At 58.8% G+C, this 16,427-nt stretch overlaps 1 protein-coding gene across 1 annotated transcript in view; it reads left to right on the forward strand.

Moving 5' to 3' along the window:
- Positions 1-1,251: 1,251 nt before the first annotated feature.
- tmem147 (transmembrane protein 147) overlaps positions 1,252-16,427 on the forward strand; it is a 29,813-nt gene continuing 14,637 nt past the window's right edge. The window contains exons 1-3 of the mRNA XM_072468875.1: positions 1,252-1,427; positions 5,021-5,090; positions 11,649-11,714. Coding sequence (XP_072324976.1) covers positions 1,351-1,427; positions 5,021-5,090; positions 11,649-11,714 — 213 coding nt within the window. The 5' untranslated portion in view covers positions 1,252-1,350. The remainder of the gene's footprint in view (positions 1,428-5,020; positions 5,091-11,648; positions 11,715-16,427) is intronic.

A 16,427-nucleotide genomic window follows, 5' to 3' on the forward strand; every position in this document is an offset into this window, starting at 1 on the left:
AAGGGAAGCAACTTGTACACAATTTAACTTTTAAAATAATACAGAAATGGTTTCTTGCTTACGACAAACAGCTTGCATTTACTTGCATTCAAGAGTTAGAGTGGAAAAGTGAAAGTATAGAGATAGAGAAGTTTAGATCAAAGTATAGAATGATCCGGATAAAAATGCTGTACGGACCCACACTGTTATACTAAATCATATCAGTCTTTAGCCATCTATCTACACCCCTATGTAATCCTAATTGGTTTGGGTTAGAATCAACGGAGTTTGATTTGACGGTTAGCTATCAATCTTCAATGTGCAACATTAGTTTTAAATTGTTTCATGTCTGAATACTTGTGCATGTTATGGAATACGATTCTGTGCTGTTATCACGACCAGCTTAAACTGATCTTCTGCTGACTTAGCTGTTATCTGCATTGTGAACAATGGTGCCTTCATATTACTATGGCGTTGCTATGGTGTTGCTCTGTCCTTGATCTGACAGCAGAAGTATAGTGTCAAACTGTCGTGCAAATGTGCTGTTTTAATCTATAATGGAATTATGCTGTTTTGTGTCTATGTTTCGAGATGACGTGAGGTTATGAGTGAAAATGGGTATTTTAAAACTGGGGCTTAATATTTACACTAAATAGCTATCTCTTACCTATCAGGTGTATTAGAAAATAGTTGGTTTCTACAGTCCCTAACAGAAGAAAAATTGCTTTATAAATGCAAGTATTGCCTTTGTCTGGCATGAGAGCTGCATGTTCTGTTAAAGTGCTGTTTAATGGGAACTAGTGTGTTAAGGTTAAGAAACCACAGGTAATCTGTTATTGTTCGGGTTGAAGTTTAAATATTCTTTGCTTTTAATAAAGTTTATTTGTAAAATAACCAAGTCCTATTTCTTATATTGTCATTCCTGGAACGAATCTATCTTTCTGCGCCAGCTTAAAACTTAAAAACCGTAATGATTCTGGTACAGCTCTGTACAGCTCCAGGGTCCCAGGTTTGATTCCCTACAGAGTGTGGTTTAATTTAAAATGTCCAATTCTTATTTGAAAGTGTCCCAATTCCCTCCCAACTATTTTGCTTTGATCGAACGGAAATGAACGGAAGGAACAGAAGGAAAGGGGTGACAGCCCTTTAAAGGGATCCCCGTTACTTCCTTAAACACAACCCCCCTCCAAAATTCTTCCAGGTATGGAGGGGAGGGATTGGGTGTGCGCATGTGTAGCGATTGGCCGGAAGCTTCCGAAGGGAACCGGAAATTGTGCGGCGGGCTCCCAAAAGGCGCAGAACACCTTCCGGTTCAGAGCCGGGCCAGGTTGAACAGTGGGGGCAGGGAAACTGCCGCCGAGTTTCCTCACCATGACTCTATTCCACTTCGGCAACTGTTTCGCCCTGGCCTACTTCCCGTATTTCATCGCCTACAAGTGCACGGGGCTGTGAGTAAAACAACAACAACGGAATAAATAAAGGAACGAACCGCCACCTGACGTCTTCCCTCAGCCCGACGTCAGAACGGCGAGGGCGCCATGCCTCCCCCGAAGGCGTGGCTGCTCCGTGACGTCAGAAGCCTTGTCAGCTTCATGGCCGCGGCAGCGACGTACTGACGTCAAACGCGGCGGCGCCCTCATTAGCATAACAGCCGACCCGTGATAAGCATATCCTATGCAGAATCAATGAGAGCCCCGCCCCCTCGATCCAGTGACCCCTTCAACCTCAGATACAGGATAATAATGAGGAAAGGGTGTACTGTTGACCCCAGGACCACGGTCCCTCTTCCTAACTCCTTCCCCCAAATTAAACTCCCTTCCCCTCAACCCAAATGAGACTCAGTCCCCATCGCACGCAAATGGGGGACCCCACCAACCCAGACAGCAGGGAAGCACAAGTGGCTAGCACTGGATTCACAGCGCCAGGGTCACTGTGCGGAGTTTGCACGTTCTCCCCGTGTCTGTGTGGGTTCCCTCCGGGTGCTCCGGTTTCCTCCCACAGTCTAAAGACGTGCAGGTTAGGTGGATTGGCCTTGATAAATTGCCCTTAGTGACCAAAAAGGTTAGGAGGGGTTATTGGGTTACGGAGATAGGGTGGAATTGAGGGCTTAAGTGGGTCGGAGCTGACTCGATGGGCCGAATGGTCTCCTTTTGCACTGTATGTTCTATGTTCTAACCCGACTAGAACTCAGTCCCCATTCCCCCCAACCCAAATGGGACTCAGTCCCCATTCTCTCCCCCCCCCCCCCCAACTCAAATGGGACTCTCCCCATTTCCCCCAACTCAAATGGGACTCAGTCCCCGTCCCCCACCCCCCCATGGGACTCAGTCCCCGTCACCTCGCCCCCTCTTTCCAAATGGGGCTCGGTCCCCTACGTCCCCCTTCGAATGCGGTTCAGTTCCTGATGTCCCCCTCCGAATGGGGTTCAGTTCCTGATGTCCCCCTCCGAATGGGGCTTGGTCCCTGTTGTCCCTTCTCCAAATGTGCCTCGGTCCCCGACCTCCCCCTCCGAATGGGGCTCTGTCTCCGACGTCTTCTCCAAATAGTGCTCGGTCCCTGTCGTTCACACTCCAAATGGGGCTCCGTCCCTGATGTCCCCCTCCGAATGGGGCTCGGTCCCCGACGTCCCCCTCCGACTGGGGCTAGGTCCCCGATGTCCCCCTCCGAATGGGGCTCGGTCCCCGACGTCCCCCTCCGAATGGGGCTCGGTCCCCGACGTCCCCCTCCGAATGGGGCTCGGTCCCCGACGTCCCCGTCCGAATGGGGCTCGGTCCCTGACATCCCCTCCGAATGGGGCTCGGTCCCCTATGTCCCCTTCCGAATGGGGCGCGGTCACCGACATCCCCCTCCGAATAGGGCTCAGTCCCTGACGTCCCCTTCCGAATGGGGCACGGTCCCCGACGTCCCCCTCCGAATGGGGCTTGATCCCTGATGTCCCCTCCGAATGGGGCTCGGTCCCCGGCGTCCCCGTCCGAATGGGGCTCGGTACCTGGCATCCCCTTCTGAATGGGGCTTGGTCCCCGATGTCACCCTCCGAATGGGGCTCGGTCCCCGACGTCCCCGTCCGAATGTGGCTCGGTCCCCAACGTCCCCGTCCGAATGGGGCTCGGTGGCTGACGTCCCCTTCGAATGGGGCTCGGTCCCTGATGTCCTCTCCGAATATGGCTCGGTCTCCGACGTCCCCCTCCAAATGGGGCTCGATCCCTGATGTCCCCTCCGAATGGGGCTCGGTCCCCGGCGTCCCCCTCCGAATGGGGCTCGGTCCCCGACGTCCCCATCCGAATGGTGCTCGGTACCTGCCATCCCCTTCCGAATGGGGCTCGGTACCCGACGTCCCCGTCCGAATGGGGCTCGGGCCCCGACGTCCCCGTCCGAATGGGGCTCGGTCCCTGACGTCCCCGTCCGAATGGGGCTTGGTCCCCGACGTCCACCTCTGAATGGGGCTCGATCCCTGATGTCCCCTCCGAATGGGGCTCGGTCCCCGATGTCCCCATCCGAATGAGGCTCGGTACCTGACGTCCCCTTCTGAATGGGGCTCGGTCCCCGACGTCACCCTCCGAATGGGGCTCGGTGCCTGACGTCCCCTCCGAATGGGGCTCGGTCCCTGACGTCCTCTCCGAATGGAGCTCGGTCCCCGACGTCCCCCTCCGAATGGGGCTCGGTCCCCGACGTCCCTTTCCGAATGGGGCTCGGTCCCCGACGTCTCCCTCCGAATGGGGCTCGGTCCCTGACGTCCTCTCCGAATGGAGCTCGGTCCCCGACGTCTCCCTCCGAATGGGGCTCGGTCCCCGACGTCCCCTTCTGAATGGGGCTCTGTCCCCGATGTCCCCCTCCGAATGGGGTTCGATCCCTGATGTCCCCTCCGAATGGGGTTCGGTCCCCGACGTCCCCTTCTGAATGGGGCTCGGTCCCCGACGTCCCATTCCGAATGGGGCTCGGTCCCCGACGTCACCCTCGAATGGGGCTCGGTGGCTGACGTCCCCTCTGAATGGGGCTCGGTCCCTGATGTCCTCTCCGAATGGTGCTTGGTCACCGACGTCCCCCTGCGAATGGGTCTCGGTCCCCGACGTCACCCTCCGAATGGGGCTCGGTGGCTGACGTCCCCTCCGAATGGGGCTCGGTCCTCGACATCCCCTTCCGATTGGGGCTCGATCCCTGATGTCCCCTCCGAATGGAGCTCGATCCCCGACGTCTCCCTCCGAATGGGGCTCGGTCCCCGACGTCCCCTTCCGAATGGGGCACGGTCCCCGATGTCCCCCTCCGAATGGGGTTCGATCCCTGATGTCCCCTCCGAATGGGGTTCGGTCCCCGACGTCCCCTTCTGAATGGGGCTCGGTCCCCGACGTCCCATTCCGAATGGGGCTCGGTCCCCGACGTCACCCTCGAATGGGGCTCGGTGGCTGACGTCCCCTCTGAATGGGGCTCGGTCCCTGATGTCCTCTCCGAATGGTGCTTGGTCACCGACGTCCCCCTGCGAATGGGTCTCGGTCCCCGACGTCACCCTCCGAATGGGGCTCGGTGGCTGACGTCCCCTCCGAATGGGGCTCGGTCCTCGACATCCCCTTCCGATTGGGGCTCGATCCCTGATGTCCCCTCCGAATGGGGCTCGATCCCTGATGTCTCCTCCGAATGGGGCTCGATCCCTGATGTCCCCTCCGAATGGGGCTCTGTCCCCGATGTCCCCCTCCGAATGGGACTCGGTCCCCGACATCCCCGTCCGAATGTTCCCGGAGCGGGTAGGGTTAAATTCCGAGGGCAAGTCGCACAAATGGGGATTGTGTTCCCTCACTCTGTGTGATGAAGGGGGTGATCTAAGGATTTGAGATGATTAAAAGATTTGAATGATGAGGAAGGCCTCTTCCTGTTCCTATGTAACAGGCTCAGAGGGAGCTGAATGGGCCTCTTCCTGTTCCTGTGTAACAGGTTTGAGGGGGCTGAAATCGGCCTTCTCCATCCAGTTCCTGTTTAACAGTCTCGAGAGGGACTGAATGGTCTCCTCGTTTGCCTATCTAGTCTGTGATGATTTTGTTCTCTATTTTAGGTCTGAGTACAATGCTTTCTGGAGATGTGTCCAGGCTGGTGCTACATATCTCTTTGTACAGCTCTGTAAGGTAAAATCCTAAACCCATTTCCCTGTCTCCCAATCACAACAGAGAATACTCCAATATTCAGGTTATCCCCAGACGGGTGTCAGAGCTAGTGTGAGACTGTCATGCCTGGTGAAAGTGAACAGCAAGCATGAGCCCGTTGCACCCAGAGAGAGAGAGAGCATGAGGCTGACGCGCCAGAGAGTGTGAAACTGTCAAGTCTGCAGCGAATGAACAGCGAGCCTAGGCCATTGCACCCACAGAGAAAGTGAGAGCATGAGGCTGTCTCATCAGAGAGGGAGCATGTGGCCGTCGCGACAGGGCGAGAGAGAGACAGCACGAGGCTGTCGCACCCTGAGAGAGTGAGCGAGCACGAGGCCGTCGCAAAATGGAGGGAGAGAGAGAGAGCACGAGGCCATCGCGCCCTGAGAGAGCGAGCGAGCACGAGGCTGTCGCGACAGGGAGGGAGAGCGAGCACGAGGCCGTCGCAAAATGGAGGGAGAGAGAGAGAGCACGAGGCCATTGCGCCCTGAGAGAGCGAGCGAGCACGAGGCTGTCGCGCCCTGAGAGAGAGAGCGAGCACGAGGCCGTCGCAAAAGGGAGAGAGAGAGAGAGAGAGCACGAGGCTGTCGCGACAGGGAGAGAGAGAGAGCGAGCACGAGGCCGTCGCAAAATGGAGGGAGAGAGAGCGAGCACGAGGCCGTCGCAAAATGGAGGGAGAGAGAGAGCAGGAGGCCATCGCGCCCTGAGAGAGCGAGCGAGCACGAGGCTGTCGCGCCCTGAGAGAGAGAGCGAGCACGAGGCCGTCGCAAAAGGGAGAGAGAGAGAGAGAGAGCACGAGGCTGTCGCGACAGGGAGAGAGAGAGAGCGAGCACGAGGCCGTCGCAAAAGGGAGAGAGAGAGAGCACGAGGCTGTCGCGACAGGGAGAGAGAGAGAGAACAACGAGTCCGTCGCGCCCGGAGTGAGAGAGCGAGCACGAGGCTGTCGTGACAGGGAGGGAGAGAGAGCGAGCACGAGGCCGTCGCAAAAGGGAGGGAGAGAGAGAGCGAGCACGAGGCCGTCGCAAAATGGAGGGAGAGAGAGAGAGCACGAGGCCATCGCGCCCTGAGAGAGAGCGAGCACGAGGCCATCGCAAAAGGGAGAGAGAGAGAGCACGAGGCTGTCGCGACAGGGAGAGAGAGAGAGAACAACGAGGCCGTCGCGCCCGGAGTGAGAGAGCGAGCACGAGGCTGTCGTGACAGGGAGGGAGAGAGAGCGAGCACGAGGCCGTCGCAAAAGGGAGGGAGAGATAGAGAGAGCACGAGGCCATCGCGCCCTGAGAGAGAGAGCGAGCACGAGGCCGTCGCAAAAGGGAGAGAGAGAGAGAGCACGAGGCTGTCGCACCCTGACACAGAGAGCGAGCACGAGGCTGTCGCGCCCTGAGAGAGAGAGCGAGCACGAGGCTGTCGCGCCCTGAGAGAGAGAGCGAGCACGAGGCTGTCGCACCCTGAGAGAGAGCGAGCACGAGGCTGTCGCACCCTGAGAGAGAGAGCGAGCACGAGGCTGTTGCGACAGGGAGGGAGAGAGAGAACAACGAGGCCGTCGCGCCCGGAGTGAGAGAGTGAGCACGAGGCTGTCGCGCCCTGAGAGAGAGAGCGAGCACGAGGCTGTCGCACCCTGAGAGAGAGAGCGAGCACGAGGCTGTCGCGACAGGGAAAGAGAGAGAGAACAACGAGGCCGTCGCGCCCGGAGTGAGAGAGTGAGCACGAGGCTGTCGCGCCCTGAGAGAGAGCGAGCACGAGGCTGTCGCACCCTGAGAGAGAGAGCGAGCACGAGGCTGTCGCGACAGGGAGAGAGAGAGAGAACAACGAGGCCGTCGCGCCCGGAGTGAGAGAGTGAGCACGAGGCTGTCGCGCCCTGAGAGAGAGAGCGAGCACGAGGCTGTCGCGACGGAGAGAGAGAGAGAACAACGAGGCCGTCGCGCCCGGAGTGAGAGAGTGAGCACGAGGCTGTCGCGCCCTGAGAGAGCGAGCGAGCACGAGGCTGTCGCACCCTGAGAGAGAGAGCGAGCACGAGGCTGTCGCACCCTGAGAGAGAGAGCGAGCACGAGGCTGTCGCGACAGGGAGAGAGAGAGAGAACAACGAGGCCGTCGCGCCCGGAGTGAGAGAGTGAGCACGAGGCTGTCGCGCCCTGAGAAAGAGAGCGAGCACGAGGCTGTCGCGACAGGGAGGGAGAGAGAGCGAGCACGAGGCTGCCGCGCCCTGAGAGAGAGAGAGAGCACAAGGCTGTCGCGACAGGGAGGGAGAGAGAGCGAGCAGGAGGCCATCGCGCCCTGAGAGAGAGAGCGAGCACGAGGCTGTCGCGCCCTGAGAAAGAGAGCGAGCACGAGGCTGTCGCGACAGGGAGGGAGAGAGAGCGAGCACGAGGCTGTCGCGCCCTGACACAGAGAGCGAGCACGAGGCTGTCGCGCCCTGAGAGAGAGAGAGAGCACAAGGCTGTCGCGACAGGGAGGGAGAGAGAGCGAGCAGGAGGCCATCGCGCCCTGAGAGAGAGAGTGAGCACGAGGCTGTCGCGCCCTGAGAAAGAGAGCGAGCACGAGGCTGTCGCGACAGGGAGGGAGAGAGAGCGAGCACGAGGCTGTCGCGCCCTGACACAGAGAGCGAGCACGAGGCTGTCGCGCCCTGAGAGAGAGAGAGAGCACAAGGCTGTCGCGACAGGGAGGGAGAGAGATCGAGCAGGAGGCCATCGCGCCCTGAGAGAGAGAGCGAGCACGAGGTCGTCGTGCCCAGGGAACGAACTAGCGGGCACGAGGCCGTCGCGCTCAGGGAGTTAGCGTGTATGAGGCCGTTGTGCCCAGGGAATGAACTAGCGGGCACGAGGCCGTCATGCCCAGGGAGCGAGTAAGCACAAGGTCGCCGCGCCCAGGGAGCGAGTAAGCACAAGGTCGCCGCGCCCAGGGAGCGAGCGTGCCCGAGCTCATGGTGCCCAGAGAGCGAACACGAGGCTGTCACATGAAGAGAGTGAGCGCGAAATCATTGTACGCAGAGAGTGAGCGCGAGGTCGTCGCTCCCAGGGAAGAGCGCATGCTGTCAGGCACCGAGAGAGAGAGCGAGCGCGAGGCCAGCGTGCCTAGAGAGAGGCCATCGTCCCCAGGGAGCGAGAGAGTGAGGATGCAATATAACGGGGTTTGGAGGAAGGGTGGGGGGGGGGGGGTGGCATAGGGGTGGGGGGGCAAGAAGTGTGAGGGGGGGGCAAGAGGTGTGGGGGGGGGAGAGGGGTGCGGGCGCGAGGCCTCTGTCACGGGCTACTAATGGAGGGGTCTCTAGATTGCACCTTTCGAAGGGACGAGGTCGGGCAGGCGGGTACGACGCCTTCTCGCCGGGCGAGTGTGACACCTTCGCGCTGTGCGAACTCATGGCCCTTGCGTCAGTCGTAGGGTGGGCACGAGGCGCTCGGGCTGGCAGGGGGCGGGTGGGCATCAGGGCCTCCGGGCGAGAGGGAGGGCTGACATCAGGCCCTCACGCCGGGCATGAGGCCCTCGCGCTGGGTGGGGTGGGCGTGAGGCTGTTGCGACAGTTGAGTGGGGAGGGGGCACAAGATGGTGCCGTGGGGAGAGAGCAAATGCAAGGCCATGCCATCCCGAGGCAGAGAGAGAGAGCGGGCCTGGTGAAGGGGAGGAGGTTCCTGTGTTCCGGGGTGGAGGGTGCCGTGTCCCGGGGAGTCCGGTCAGATGGTCGGGGAGGAGGGTGAGGTGTCCGGGTCTCTGGCTGGTGTGCGAGGAGGAGGGTGAGGTGTCCGGGTCTCGGGGCTGGTGGGCGGGGAGGAGGGTGAGGTGTCCGGGGGTCTCGGGCTGGTGGGCGGGGAGGAGGGTGAGGTGTCCGGGGGTCCCGGGGCTGGTGGGCGAGGAGGAGGGTGAGGTGTCCGGGGCTGGTGGGCGGGGAGGAGGGTGAGGTGTCCGGGTCTCGGGGCTGGTGGGCGGGAAGGAGGGTGAGGTGTCCGGGGGTCTCGGGGCTGGTGGGTGGGGAGGAGGGTGAGGTGCCCTGGGGTCTCGGAGCTGGTGGGCGGGGAGGAGGGTGAGGTGCCCGGGGGTCTCGGGGCTGGTGGGCGGGGGGGAGAGTGAGGTGTGTGGGGGTCTCGGGGCTGGTGGGCGGGGAGGAGGGTGAAGTGCCCGGGGGTCTCGGGGCTGGTGGGCGAGGAGGAGGGTGAGGTGTCCGGGGGTCTCTGGGCTGGTGGGCGCGGAGGAGGGTGAGGTGTCCGGGGGTCTCGGGGCGGGGAGGCGGGTGAGGTGCCCGGGGGTCTCGGGGCTGGTGGGCGGGGGGGGGGGGGGGGGTGAGGTGTCCGGGTCTCGGGGCTGGTGGCGGGGAGGAGGGTTAGGTGCCCGGGTCTCGGGGCTGGTGGGGAGGAGGGTGAGGTGTCCGGGGTCTCGGGACTTGTGGGCGGGGAGGAGGGTGAGGTGCCCGGGTCTCGGGGCTGGTCGGCGGGGAGGAGGGTGAGGTGTCCGGGTCTCGAGGCTGGTGGGCCGGGAGGAGGGTGAGGTGTCCAGGTCTCGAGGCTGGTGGGCCGGGAGGAGGGTGAGGTGCCCAGGTCTCGGGGCTGGTCGGCGGGGAGGATGGTGAGGTGTCCGGGTCTCGAGGCTGGTGGGCCGGGAGGAGGGTGAGGTGTTCGGGGCTGGTCGGCGGGGAGGAGGGTGAGGTGTCCGGGTCTCGAGGCTGGTCGGCGGGGAGGAGGGTGAGGTGTCCGGGTCTCGGGGCTGGTGGGCCGGGAGGAGGGTGAGGTGCCCGGGTCTCGGGGCTGGTCGGCGGGGAGGAGGGTGAGGTGTCCGGGGGTCTCGGGGCTGGTGGGCGGGGAGGAGGGTGAGGTGTCCGGGTGTCTCTGGGCGGGGAGAAGGGTGAGGTGTCCGGGGGTCTCGGGGCTGGTGGCGAGCTGGAGGGTGAGGGGGTCTCGTGGCTGGTGGGCGGGGAGGAGGGTGAGGTGTCCGGGGGTCTCGGGGCTTGTGGTGCAGAGGAGGGTGAGGCGTCTAGGGGCTGGTGGGCGGGTGGAGGGTGAGGTGTCCGGGGGTACTGGGGTTGGTGGGCGGGGAGGAGGGTGAGGTATCCGTGGGTCCCGGGGTTGGTGGGCGGGGAGGAGGGTGAGGTGTCTGGGGGTCTCGGGGCTGGTGGGCGAGGAGGAGGGTGAGGTGTCCGGTGGTCTCGGGGCTGGTGGCCGGGGTGGAGGGTGAGGTGCTCGGGGCTGGTGGGTGGGGAGGAGGGTGAGGTGTCTGGGGGTCCCGGGGTTGGTGGGCGGGGAGGAGGGTGAGTGTCTGGGGGTCTCGGGGATGGTAGGTGGGGAGGAGGGTGAGGTATCTGGCCGTCTCGGGGCTGGTGGGCGGGGAGGAGGGTGAGGTGTCTGGGGGTCTCGGGGCTGGTGGGTGGGAGGAGGGTGAGGTCTCTGGGCTGGTGGGCGAGAAGGAGGGTGAGGTGTCCGGGTCTCGAGGCTGGTGGGCGGGGAGGAGGGTGAGGTGCTCGGGTCTCCGGGCTGGTGGGCGGGGAGGAGGGTGAGGTGTCCGGGGGTCTCGGGGCTGGTCGGCAGGGAGGAGGGTGAGGTGTCTGGGGGTCTCAGTGCTGGTGGGCGGGGAGGAGGCTGAGGTGTCTGGGTCTCGGGGCTGGTGGGCGGGGAGGAGGGTGAGGTGTCCGGGTGTCTCTGTGCGGGGAGGAGGGTGAGCTGTCCGGGGGTCTCTGGACTGGTGGTGGGGAGGAGGGTGAGGGGGCCTCGTGGCTGGTGGGCGGGGAGGAGGTGAGGTGTCCGGGTGTCTCGGGGCTGGTGGGCGGGGAGGAGGGTGAGGTGTCTCGGGGCTGGTGGGCGGTGTGGAGGGTGACGTGCCCGGGGGCCTCGGGGCTGGTGGGCGGGGAGGAGGGTGAGGTGTCCGGGGCCCTGGGCTGGTCGGCGGGGAGGAGGGTGAGGTGTCTGGGTGTCTCGGGGCTGGTGGGCGAGGAGGAGGGCGTGGTGTCCGAGGGTCTCGGGGCTGATGGGCGGGGAGGAGGGTGAGGTGTCCGGGGCTGGAGGGCGAGGAGGAGGGTGAGGTGTCCGGGGTCTCGGGCTGGTGGGCGGGGGGGAGGGTGAGGTATCCGGGGCTGGTGGGCGGGGAGGAGGGTGAGGTGTCCGGGGGTCTCGGGGCTGGTGGGCGGGGAGGAGGGTGAGGTGTCCGGAGGTCCCGGGGCTGGTGGGCGGGGAGGACGGTGAGGTGACCGGTGGTCTCGGGGCTGGTGGGCGGGGAGGAGGGTGAGGTGTCCGGGTCTCGGGACTGGTGGGCGGGGAGGAGGGTGAGGTGTCCGGGGGTCTTCTGGCTGGTGGGGGTGGAGGAGAGTGTGGTGTTCGGGGGTCTCAGGCTGGTGGGCGGGGAGGAGGGTGAGGTGTCCGGGTCTCTGGGCTGGTGGGCGGGGAGGAGGGTGCGGTGTCCGGGGGCCTCGGGGCTGGTGGGCGGGGAGGAGGGTGAGGTGCCCAGGGTCTCTGGACCGGTTGGGTGAGTTTGGTCAGGGAGCACCGTGAGGAGTCTGGAGTTCTCTGTGGTAATGGATGCCGTGTAAAGATACTGACTGCCTTATTTTCTCTCTCTCTTCCCCAGATGTTATTCCTCGCCACGTTCTTTCCCACCTGGGATACATCCGTGGGTGTTTACGATTTCATTGGGGTAAGCCAGGAATCGAACTACACTAAATCTGTGTGAGCCCTGAGAGGATTAGATTTAACAAGTTCCCCCACAAAAATGGGTTGTGTCAGCTCCAGATTCCATTGTTTTCCCCATTGATGCAGCTCTCCCTGGCAGTGTACACCGCACAGTTCTTGCGGAGATGGGAGTCCCGTCTTCACATTGAGGATACCCTCCATCGTGTTGTGTGGCACAGCCCGTGCTAAATGAGAGAGATTTTGAACAGATCTAACAACTGAACATCCATGAGGCACTGTGGCCATCAGCAGCAGCAGAATTGTATTCAAACACAATCTGTAACCTCATGGCCTGGCATTTCCCCCACTCTACCATTACTACCAAACCAGGGATCAATCCTGGTTGAATGAAGCGTGCAGGAGAGCATACCAGGAGCAACACCAGGTATACCCACAAATGAGGTGTGAACCAGGTGAAGCTACAACACAGGACTAGTTGTGTGCCAAGCAGCATAAGCAGCAAGTAATAGAGCGAAGCAATTCCACAATGAACACATCAGTTCTAAGCTCTGCAGTCCAGCTGTGAATAGTGGTGGACAATTAAACAACTCACTGGAGGAGGAGTCTATCCCCATCCTCAATGATGGGGGAGCCCAGCACACATGTGCAAAAGGTAAAGCTGAGTCATTTGCAACAATCTTCAGCCAGAAGTGCCGATTGGATGATCCATCTCGGCCCCCTCCAGGGGTACCCAGAATCGCAGATATCCATCCGTCTTTAGCCAATTTGATTCACTCCGCCTCATATCAAGAAATGGCAGGTGGCATTGGATACTGCAAAGGCTGTTGACATTGACAACACTCCAGCAATAGAACTGAAGAGTTGTGCTTCAGAACTTGCCGCACCCCTAGTCAAACTGTTCCAGTACAGCTACAACACTGGCATCTACCCGGCAAAGTGGAAAATTGCCCGGGTATATTCTGCACACAAGAAACAGGATAAATCCAATCCAGCCAATTACCACCCACTCGGCCTACTCTCAATCATCAGTAAAGTGATGGAAGGGATCATCACCAGTGCTATCAAATGGCGCTTACTCAGTAATAGTCTGCTTACGGACGCTCAGTTTGGGTTCTACCATGGCCACTCCGCGCCTGAGCTCATTACAGCCTTGGTTCAACCATCGACCAAATGAGCTGAACTCCAGAGGTGAGAGTGACTGCCCTTGGCATCAAGGCAGCATTTGATCGAGTATGGCATCAAGGAGCCTCAGCAACACTGGAGTTAATGGGAGTCACAATATAGAACATAGAAAATACAGTGTGGAAGGAGGCCAGTCGGCCCATCGAGTTTGCACTGACCCACTTAAGCCCTCACCTCCACCCTATCCCCATAACCCAATAACCCCTCCAAACCTTTTTGGACACTAAGGGCAATTTAGCATGGCCAATCTATCTAACCTGCACATCTTTGGACCTGCCCCCCTTGCTCAGGGAGGAAGCTCTCCTCTGGTTGGAGTCGTACATGGCGCAACAAAAGATGGTGGTGGTTGTTGGAGGTCAATCATCTCCGTCCTGGGACATCACTGCAGGAGTTCCTCAGGGTAGTGTCCTGGGCCCAACCATTTTCTGTTAATTTATCAATGATCTTCCTTCCGCCATCAGGTCAGAAGTGGGGATGTTTGCAGATGACTGCACAATGTTCAGCACCATTTGTGACTCCTCAGATAATGAAGCAGTCCGTGTCCAAATACAGCAAGATTTGGACCATATCCAGGCTTGAGCTGATAAGTGGTGTTATGGGCCAGGGTTTAGAGAGCCCCAAAGTGTATCATGGAGTTCACCTGACCCACGACTTCTAATAGATTGTGGTTATGAGGAACACATGGCCTTACTCTGCAGGTGTGATGCAAACAGAAATCTACCATACTTATAAATTAAAGCAATGTTTATTTATGAAAACAGTTAACACTTTATAAACCCACAGTAAACATCTTAACAACTATCAACACCAATAAATCCCCAAAGAATACAGTAGTCGACAGATAATCCTTAATAAATTCCCAAACAACATCCAGAAGACAAAAGACCCTTTTTAACATAAAGATCAGGTTTAAATTCACTATTGAGAGCAGTCAGCACTTTGCAATCACCCAATTGATTTGGAGACGGTCATTAGTTTGCAGAGAGATCCATGCACATCTGCTGGCTTTCACTGCAGCTCTTCTCTCTGAAAACGAAACTGAAACCTCACTCTATAGCAGCCTGCTCAAAAACAAAAGTAAAGCAGACAGAAAGCCCAGCTCCACCCACTGTCTGACATCACTGCAGCTCTCTAATAAACACCCGTTTTACCCCCAGTACAGCTAATCAATAAACCCCCATTTCTTAAAAGGTACTCTCACATGACAGTGGAAAGTAACATTTGCGCCTCATATGTGCCAGGCTATGACCATCTGCAAGAGAGAATCTAACCATCGCCCCTTGACATTCAATGGCATTACCATCACTGAATCCCCCACAATCAATATCCTGGAGGATACCATTGATCAGAAACTGAACTGGACCAGCCACATTAATAATGTGGCTACCAGAGCAGGTCAGAGGCTGGGAATCTTGTGGTGAGTAACTTACCTCCTGACCGCCCCCCCCCCCCCCCCCCCCCAAAGCCTGTCCACCATCTACAAGGCACAAGTTAGAAGTGATGGAATACTCTCCACTTGCTTGTTTGAGTGCAGCTCCAATAACACTTCAGAAGCTCAATACCATTCAGGACTGAGCTGCCCCGGTTGATTGGCACCCCTTCCACAAACATTCACTCCCTCCATCCATGGATTTGGGATGCACAGTGAAAGTAGTGTGTACCATCGACAAGATGCACTGCAGGAACTCACCAAAGCTCCTTAGACAGCACCTCCCACATCCACTACCATCTAGAAGGACAAGGCAGCAGATACCTGGGAACCCCACCACCTGGAGGTTCTCCTCCAAGTCACTCACCATCCTGACTTGGAAATATATTGGCCGTTCCTTCACTCTCGCTGGGACAAAATCCCAGAACTACCTCCCCACCAGCACTGTGGGTGTACGTAGACCTCTGGGACTGCAGCGGTTCAAGATGACAGCTCACCCACTGCCACCTCGAGGGGCAATTATGGATGGTCAGTAAATGCTGGGCCTGGCCACCGACACCCACATCCCGTAAATGAATAAAGTTTCCAGTTAGCCTGATTGTTTCTATTCCCTGATTCTCTGTTGGTAGCTCATGGGTTTCATTGAATCCTGTTGGAATACTTTTTGGACTATTCTCAGTTATAGCAAGCATAATCGCTTGCGTTTACATGGCAGCTTTCACACAGCGAAATGTCCCAAAGCACTTCACAGAAACCAGAATCTGACACCGGGCCACGCCAGATATTAGGACGGACGAAGGGGTCGGTTTTTAAGAAACGTGGGGAGCACAGTGGTTAGTATTGCTGCCTCAGCGCCAGGGACCCGAGTTCTATTCCGACCTCCCAGTGTCTGAGTGGGTTTCTCCCGGACGCTCCGGTATCCTCCCACAGTCCAAAGAAGTGGAGGCATGGTGGGGTTGCGGGGATAGGGTGGAGGAATGGTCCCAGTTAGGGTGTTCTTTTAGAGGGACAGACCAGACTCAATGAGCTAAATGGCCTCCTTCTTCACTGCAGGGATTCTGTGGAATTTAGGAGAGGGGGAGTTTGACGGTGATGTTTAGGGAGGGAATTCCAAAGCTTAAGGCCCCAGGCAGCTGAAGACAGAGCCATCAGTGATGGAGAGGTGGAATTTGGGGATGCTCAAGAAGCCGGAATTGGAGGAGCGTAGAGTTCTCGCAGTATTGGAGGGCTGGAGGAGGTTACAGAGCTGGGGGGTGTTGTAGGAGCTGGAAGAGGTTACGGAGATAGGGAGGTTCGTAGGGGCTCGAGAAGGAGTGTAGAGGGAGCTTTACTCTGCATCAAACCGCTTATTGTACCTGTCCTCGGAGTGTTTGATGGACACAGTGTTGAGGGAGCTTTACTCTGTATCTAACCCCGTGCTGTCCCTGCCCTGGGAGTGTTTGATGGGGACAGTGTAGAGGGAGCTTTACTCTGTATCTAACCCCGGTGCTGTATCTGTCCTGGGAGTGTTTGATTGGGACAGTGCAGAGGGAGCTTTACTCTGTATCTAACCCGGTGCTGTACCTGTCCCGGGAGTGTTTGATGGGGACAATGCAGAGGGAGATTTACTCTGTATCTAACCCCGTGCTGTACCTGTCCTGGGAGTGTTTGATGGGGACAGTGTAGAGGGAGTTTTATTCTGCATCAAACCGCTTATTGTACCTGTCCTGGGAGTGTTTGATGGGGACAGTGTAGAGGGAGTTTTATTCTGCATCAAACCGCTTATTGTACCTGTCCTGGGAGGGTTTGATGGGGACAGTGTGGAGGGAGCTTTACTCTGTATCTAATCCCGTGCTGTACCTGTCCTGGGAGTGTTTGATGGGGACAGTGTAGAGGGAGCTTTACTCTGCATCAAACCTCTTATTGTACCTGTCCTGGGAGTGTTTGATGGGGACAGTGTAGAGGGAGCTTTACTCTGCATCAAACCTCTTATTGTACCTGTCCTGGGAGTGTTTCATGGGGACAGTGTGGAGGGAGCTTTACTCTGTATCTAATCCCGTGCTGTACCTGTCCTGGGAGTGTTTGATGGGGACAGTGTAGAGGGAGCTTTACTCTGCATCAAACCGC

The sequence above is a fragment of the Scyliorhinus torazame genome, chromosome 12, assembly GCF_047496885.1.
Source record: "Scyliorhinus torazame isolate Kashiwa2021f chromosome 12, sScyTor2.1, whole genome shotgun sequence".
NCBI lineage: Eukaryota > Metazoa > Chordata > Chondrichthyes > Carcharhiniformes > Scyliorhinidae > Scyliorhinus > Scyliorhinus torazame.